Source organism: Leptonychotes weddellii, chromosome 4, assembly GCF_054177405.1.
Source record: "Leptonychotes weddellii isolate Sample4059 chromosome 4, ASM5417740v2, whole genome shotgun sequence".
NCBI classification, from domain to species: Eukaryota; Metazoa; Chordata; class Mammalia; order Carnivora; family Phocidae; genus Leptonychotes; species Leptonychotes weddellii.
In genome coordinates this window covers 28,632,314-28,640,792 of record NC_138372.1, presented here as the reverse complement: position 1 = coordinate 28,640,792, position 8,479 = coordinate 28,632,314, and the positions used below count along the sequence as shown (strand labels likewise).

Sequence of the window (8,479 nt, the reverse complement as noted above, 5' to 3'; positions counted from 1 at the left end):
ACACCTCATTCCTAGGACTCAGGCATCTAGAAGGGCTGAAAGGAGGCTGCTGATTCCTAGACACCAGCACCTGGCAGCCTTTCTAAGACTTCCTGGAGGCTGAATTTCACCCAGGAGAATCCCATGTCCTTAGTCTGATGCACAAGACTCTCCTAAGGGATGCCTGGGTGGCTCAGTTGGTTAAGCGGCTGCCTTCGGCCCAGGTCATGATCCCAGGGTCCTGGGATCGAGTCCCACATCAGGCTCCTTGCTCAGCAGGGAGCCTGCTTCTCCCTCTCTCTCCTTCTGCTTGTGCTCTGTCAAATAAATAAAATCTTTAAAAAAAAAAAGACTCTCCTAAGCCTCTCTGACCTCATGTCTACACTGCACTCCAGCCATGCCAGCCCCTGGGCTGCTCCTCACACACGTTGCGCCCCTGCTGGGACTGCTTTTCCCCAAAATCCCATCCCTGCCAGTGCCCTCACTGCAGGTCCTTACTCCTAAGTGACCTTCTCATCCCCACCCTGATATCCCAGGTTCCCCTCCCATGCTTTATTCTCTCTCCTTTGTACTTGTCACTATTCAACAACATCATATAAGCTCCGGAGGGCAGCGACGTTGGTCTCTCGTTTGCCGCTCCATTCCCCAACACCTAAAACAGTGCCTGGTGTAGGATCTAATCACATGGTGACTACAGCCGGGAACGGTGTATTGTATAATTAAAACTTGCTGAGAACTTAAGGGTACACACACACACACACGAAAAAAGCATTTGAAAGGAGAAAAAGTTTCAAAACTGAAACCAAAAACCAAACAAAAAACATGCCTGGCACATAGCAAGTGTTCAATAGTTATTTGGTAAATAAATAGTATGTTCAGGATGCTGAAAGGGAGACTCCACCAATCATCACACCAGGAAGGAAGGGATTTGGTCTCAGCTTGTGTGGGGCTGAGGCATGTTCCAAGATGGCCCACAGCACCCAGGTTACTTCTTTCACCATCAAGAATGAACCTCCCCATCTGAACCAAGAGACAAAAGTCTAGTATAACAAAAATGAAGTAGGAACTCAACTCCCATGTTTGCAATTAGGAAAAGGGAGATGCAGGAAGCCTAATGGAGCTTTGCATCAAGTCAGCCCAGCTACTTCCCAGAGGTTTAGCAGCTTCTCCTCCATAACGTAGCCTGTTGAGGACTCAGGGTCCCAAACCTGCCCCTGGCAGAGCTCCAGGAGTCTGGAAGATGGGATTTTGTTTCAAGTAATTTAGTAAGTCACTAATCTTCCAACCCAAATGGCCAGCGTCCAACCCACGCTGCTAAAATCAACAGTGACAAGGGCTTTCAGCCAGAGCTTTGGTGTTTTACTGACACACAGGGTCTCGAGTTGGCTGCTGGGTATTTTGGCAATTTCTGAAGTGGGCATTGATATGGTGGCCGGGCGGACTTAGAAGCTGACGAGGTCCTCTGCCAGGTAAGCACGGCCGGAGAAGAGCGGAGCAGCAGTCCAGGGGCTGCCCTAAAGGATCTGTATAAGGGCAAAAATAGCCCCAGGGTAAATGGAGAGCTTGTTTCTTATCACAGAGCAAGGCTGCTATTGGTGATAGGACCCACAGCCAGTTGTTTTGGTTACTGGGCCTCTGTCTGTCATGTCATGACCGTGAGGTCACAATCAACCAAAGTCTAGTGGGTCTGGCTCTAGGTGGATGAGGAGACCTGTGTCCTTACCCTATCTGATAAAGATCTCAAACTCAATCTGTCCCAAACGGCAGACTTTCCCCTCCCCCCAAACTGCTTCTTCAGCGTACCCTATCTCAGCAACTAGTTCTACCATCTACCAGGTGCCCAGGACTGAAACCTGGATCATCTTTAACTCCTTTGGCTTTCACCCCCATCACTAATTCGTCTCCAACCAGGTGATCTCTCCTTTTCACGCATTTGTTCAGCAAATATCCATTCATTCCACAAATACTGTTGTCTCCCCAGCTAGAACGTAAACTCTATGAAGGCAGGGAATTTTGTCTGGTTCACTGCTGGATCCTCTGAGCTTTCGACAATATACGGTATTTAGCAGGAACTTAATACCTATTAGCTAAATGAATATTATTCGGGATAATATCCATATGCTTTATTATGGCACAAAAGCCCCTCGGGCCTGGCCCATCTCCCTCTTCAGCCTCATTTCTCCTAACTTCTTGCAATTCCTAAAATGCCCCATGTTCTCATGTTTTTGTACCTGCTGTTCCCTGGAATACCACTCCCGCCCCTCTTTAGCAGATTCCTACTCCTCTTTCAAAACTTGATCATGTCCTCTGGGGATCCTCTCCTCCCCAACTGACAGCTGGGTTAGGCACTTTTGTTTCTTGTGCTTATTTACACCATAGCAGTTATAGTAAATTATTAATAGTAACTATTATTACTATTACCCACTTACTGAGCTTTTATGATCAGATATCTGTGCTAAGCACCCTGCAAACATGATCTCATTCTAACCTTACAGCAACCCTATGACACAGGGAGTAGCCCCATTCACGTTCAAAATACAGTCACTCTCTCAACCCCACTTCTACCTACTGCTTCCATCCCATAGTTTTGCTCCCTTCTATGGGCCAGAGCGTTGTCTGATTTGGCTTCTAGCTTTCCATACTGCCTTTCTCAGACTCCTTTGCTGACTTCTCATCTCCCCGTACATGAAGGTCAGAGGGCCACGGGGCTTGTCCTTGGACCACTTGTTCTCTCACTCCTCTCGTAATCTCCTTCAGCTTCATGGCTTTAAATTCCATCTCTACATCCCTAACCCAGACTTCTCCCCTTAAATCCATCCATTTTTCCAACTGCCTCCTCAACATCTCCCCTGAGAAGTTTGGTAGGCACCTCAAATTTAAGCTGTCCACAGTGCAAGTCCCAACCTGCCCCTCCAGAATGCCCTTCTCCTTCCTCCTTCCCATTCTGTTACTGGCAATTCCATGCTTTCAGTTACTGAGGCTAAATACACTGGAATCATCCTCTACTTTTTTTTTTCACACCCCATATCTGCTCCATCAGCAAATCCTGTTGGTTCAGCCTTGAAGATACATCCAGAATCCAACCACTACTCACCACCTCCCTGACTACGACCCAGGCACCATTTTTAGTTCTTGGCAGAAGTATTACGAGAGCCTCTCAACTAGTCCACTGATGGCACCCTTGTTCAACAGAGCAAGCAGAGTGATCCTGTTAAAACAGAGATGATCTGCTCTCTGGCCCCAAACCCTCTGATGGCTTCCCCTGTACTCTAGGAAAAGCTGGAGTTCTTACAATGGTCCACAAGACCCTGTAAAATCTGCCTTGTCCCTACCTCTCTGACTGTATCTCCCCCTATTTCCTTCTGGTACATCCCATACCAGCTACTCTGGCCTTCTGGGGTTTCTCAAACACACCAGACTCACGCCCATATCAAGGCCTTTATACTTGCTATTCCTTCCTCCTGGAATGTTCTTCCCCCAAACACCTGCTTCCTGCAAATCATCTACTCAATTCTGTAAGGTCTTTGTTCGGACATCACCTCTAGCAACTCTTTATGATCACCCTATTTTATTTTATTTTTTTTAAGATTTTATTTATTTGACAGAGAGAGACACAGCAAGAGAGGGAACACAAGCAAGGGGAGTGGGAGAGGGAAAAGCAGGCCTCCCACGGAGCAGGGAGCCTGATGCGGGGCTTGATCCCAGGATTCTGGGATCATGACCTAAGCTGAAGGCAGACGCTTAACGACTGAGCCACCCAGGCGCCCCCACCCTATTTTAAATTGCAACTCCCGGTACGCCAGGGTGGCTCAGTTGGTTAAGCATCCAATTCTTGGTTTCAGCTCAGGTCATGATCTCAGGGTTGCCAGATCAAGCTCCACATGGGGCTGCGCGCTGAGCGTGGAGTCTGCTTGAAAGGAGTCTGTCTTCCTCTGTCCCTCCCCCGCTTGTGTGCACGCGCGTGCTCTCTCCAAAATAAATAAATAAATCTTTAAAAAAATTTTTAAAAATAAGTAAAATCTTTAAAAAAAATAATAAATTGCAACTCCCACTCCCCACACATATGCACACCTCAGGCTCTCCTTTTTCTCCAAAATATGTATCACTGTTTAATATCTATTATATATATATATATTTTATTGTCTGTCTCCCCCACTCTAGAATGTAAACTCCATGAAGTAGCGATTTCTCTATCATCTATTTACTAACGTATCCCCCAGCACCGAGAGCACAGCTTGGTACATAGTAGGGACTTGGTATTTGCTGACTAAGTAACAGATGAAGAAATGAAGACTCACATTTCTTACCCAAGATTTTACTAGGAAGTGGTATGTGGGATATTGGATTGTAGAACCCCGGGTCTTAACCTGAAGTTACACCTTCCCTGTTTGTCAACCATCCTCCAGAAAGCCAGGAGAGAAGCTCTGACCTGAAGGTACAGGCTCGTCTCTCAGATGCTGGCTTCATCCTGCTCACCGGGTGTGGGCAATTCTGGTTTCACCGATTTTTAGAAAACATGGGGGTATCATCCTATCTGTCTCTGGTCAAATTGTTGGGAAATCCTCCTCCCTGGAACCCATCCTGGATGAGAAGACCCAGAGGTTTCCCTATCCATGTTGTCTGAACAGGACTGTACCATTCCACTATGAGTTATTTCTGCCTTCCCACCAAACTCTATGTATAGCCTCATATACAAGTTACTTGCTCACATCATGGTGGTCTTGAAACATGAGTTTTTGGATCTAAGTTCCCTGTAATTTTCTTTGTATAGCACCTAGGACAGAACTTAAGGCTCTCAGTACTTAGCTTCCTGCTACTGATGATAAAACACTCAAAACAGTCAAAGCAACATAATGCATATATGTGCAGAAGAATCCAAAGGACTGATGAAGACCAAGCAGAAGAAGGCTTCCTCAGGGAGGGGAATACCACACAAAGGATTAAGGATGACAGTGAGACTGTAAGGGCCAAGGGCAAGCTGGCACCATCACTGGAACTAAAATTACTGAATTAATCCTAGGAACTCTGCTCCTATCCTAAACAGCGGTAAAATTTACTAGTAGCTCTCAGACTTCCACAAAGGGCCAAGTTAGACAAAGGCAGTGTATACTCTACCTTCGATTCAGAGATCAACACTGCTGAGGTCATGCCGTTTTACCCGAGGCCTGGATCTGTTTCGTCCTGCCCCCTGCATATCCACCGAGTATTAGGGTACAGAGCGCCACCTCCCGTGCTGGCCTCTCTCCTCCTGCCCCGATTGGTCAATACCTCAGGAACCCACTGGTACTGTCCGCCATCCCTATGCCTCTGCGATCCATAAACTGGAGGGGACTAGGTCAAAACAATCACATATTAAAAAGCTAGTTATTGCTGCCACAGGTAAAGGAGCCCAAAGAGGCAGCTGGAGCAGACCAGACAGGCCCAGACCCATCTGAGCTGACGGAAATGGAAGAGTGCTTCCAGATGCAGCTTCTGAGGAAACATCAAGAACCAGGCGCTCTGGAGCGGGGCAGGAGGAAGGCACAGAGGAGGACTGTGCGGGTCAGGCACAGGGTGGCGCTGACGTCTCTCAGCAGTGGGGCTGCTTCTTCCTACTCTTCATGACTAGCCCTCAGTTCTTCTGGGGTTAATAAATACACATCTAGGTAACAAATGACACACAATTTTATCAAATCAAAGACAAAGTCCATCAATCTGCATTGGCAATTTTTAATGTTTCACTTGTGCAGAACTGAAATTTGTATTTAAAGGCACAGAAGGAAGGAAAGGCAGTTATCAGAGCGTGAATTCACGGACAAAGGATGCTGGATAAAAGCAAAAAACTGCTCCTCTTTAGCCTTAGGAAAATAAATAATGCAGCACTAACTAGACCTTCATTTTTATTATATTTCCATGTAAAGACATTACCCAAATATGAGCTGAGTAAAAGACTTTCTGGCCAGATACCAAAGGTGCACAGCTGATTCCACTTTGGAATAAACGCCCAGAAGGGAAACATTACCAGAGCGGGGGAGCTCTGGCACAAAGTCAGTTCTCATTCAGAAAATGGACAGGGATTTGAAGCAGTCCAACACACAGCTTTGAAAACTGGAAATCTTTCATGACATTTGTTTTGAAAATAAAAATTAGCTGCTCATCAAGAACTGTGATTTTCAAAAATGGAATCAGGCCTGATTAAATAGTACTTATGACTTCCCGATAAAAATTACAAAAATAAAAACTAAAACTTTTCTGTCCTTGAAAGAGATATAAAACTATATTTTTTCCTGAAATACCTTAAAAGAAACATCAGTATTTCACCCTTATGTCTCTTAACATTTCCTTTTTTCTTCTTCCCACATTCTGCCACTTTAAAAATAGCAAAACCTGTTCGATAGGGCAATTTCTGCTAAGTGAAAGGATGCACTATTTTTTAATAAAAAGAGTATAAATGAGGAAAAAGTTGAATGTTCTGAAAAATACTAGTTTACCCCTAATGGGACTATACCCACCATGTAGCAAGAAAGATAAAGACTGATATTTTCCTAAAAACAAAAACAAAACCCAGTGATTTAAAACATTCTAAACATAATTTCTAATTTCAAAGCACTATTAGAAGCTCCTGATCAGTGTAAAGCAAGAGAGGGAACTGAGAAATCTGGCAGAACAGTAGAACATATTTCTCACTGCTTTCATTTAATTAACATCAGCCTTACCGATTATTCTCTTCCTTATTTAAAACACTGATTGGCCACGTTAGATCACAATAGCATGAAAGCAAAAACAAATCTCAACTTACATATGAGCACAATGATTTGGGACACTGTCTCTGCCTCAGAGAGGACTCTGAGGTGGTGTTCCTCTTTTAAACGTACGCCCCTGAACACATTATATGCAGATTCCATATTAGTGTGTAAATAAAACAAGTTTTGTATTTTCTCAAAGAATTTTAAAAGTCGATGGTAAATTAGATGCTAAAGATAAAATTATGCCTTTAAAAACATTAAGCCTCAAAATTTCATCCAGTGTTTTCTTTAAGAAATGGATCATTAAAGTCATTTTTGACATGAGATATTAAATGTATTTAAATCTGGGTTTTTCTGTACTTAATAATTTTTCTTTAAAAAAAAAAAAAGTTTAAAAACATCAAGAGCTGGAACATGCTGCCAGGACAGAAATAATCAGAAATGTCTTCAGTCACAGACCCTGGGCACCTCAGTCTTGTTTTGAGTTTTCCAAAGCTTGAAGCCTCTCCAGTAGCGGAGGGTGAGAATAATGCCACATTGAAAACAGCCAGTCCGAAACAGGGAATCCCAAGTTATCTTTGTTTAGTTTGATTAAAGCAGAATATAAGTCTTTAGCTTTCCCAAGTTTCTTGGCAAATGCATCAGCTTGAAACTCAAATCTGCGGCTTAGGACAGTTAGGCAGAACGAGAGAACCTGAAAAAGTAAACAGAAGGGTTTTAACCACTGCCCCCTCCTTTGCTGCCCCCAACGGCTACATGAGCAAGGCCTGCAGGGGAGGTCAGCTCAGGATAGGAGAGGCAGCAGGCCCAAAGAAAGATCACTCGTATTTAGGGAACCTGAGGTGGGGAATTATAAATTGAGCTTTTTTTTCCTCCCAAGCAAACAGACCAGAAACAGATATATATCCCAATGAATGCTATTCTGACCAAAAAAACACGAATTTTTAAGAATCTGCCATGTGTCAGCCACTGAGGTAGGCACTGTACGTATTCCCCAACCATCCCACACGGTATTTACTCTTACTGCTGTTTCTCGGATGAGGAAGGTGACGTTCAGAGGGGTGAAGTAACTTGGTGGAAGTCACACAGCTAGAAGGTGGTGGCACTGAGAGTCTCGGTGGCTCCACAGACCACACACATCACCTTCCTCAGGGTCAGAGTTAAGTCGTGGTGATTTTCATTCAGGCTCTTTCTTTCTCTATAAAAACATATTCTTGCTAATTCCACATAAGAGGCTTCAGCCTCTAATGAAAACCTCAAAATTGAATTTTCTACAATGTTCTGAGCTATGGCAGCATTGCAAGAATAAATTTCCAGTCACTGAAAATGACCATTACAAAGGAGTCAAATTTCATTTGAAAATATAAATTTCTGAGGGAAAAACAATTTCTTTGCACACTGGAGTACTTCAGGATGAACGACATGAATCCTAGTTTTACCTTAAAATACTTCAGCATTAAAAAAAATAAGTTTAAAAAAAGTCATTTGTACCTCTCACTTCTACTAGCAAATAGTTTCAAAATAAAGTCTGGGAATTCCTAATACCTTCTTAAACATATTCAAAGCTATCTGAATTCTGCCTGAAATTTCTTTCTCCATCTTGAATAGTTTTTTAGGATAGAATCATTATGTGGTTGGTCCCTATCAACCTACCTGATTTTAAGCATTCTTTGAATCTCTTATTAAATAAGTAAAAACATAAGCAGATACCATACCTGCACTTTCCTGCTCTGCTGTAGGTTTCCAAACTCTTCTCAATAGGTCATTTTCCCCAA

At 43.6% G+C, this 8,479-nt stretch overlaps 1 protein-coding gene across 1 annotated transcript in view; it reads right to left on the bottom strand.

Annotated features, from left to right (window-relative positions):
- Nucleotides 1–5,672: 5,672 nt before the first annotated feature.
- Nucleotides 5,673–8,479, bottom strand: part of ZMPSTE24 (zinc metallopeptidase STE24) — a 41,873-nt gene continuing 39,066 nt past the window's right edge. The window contains 1 exon segment of the mRNA XM_081818193.1: nucleotides 5,673–7,398. Coding sequence (XP_081674319.1) covers nucleotides 7,174–7,398 — 225 coding nt within the window. The 3' untranslated portion in view covers nucleotides 5,673–7,173.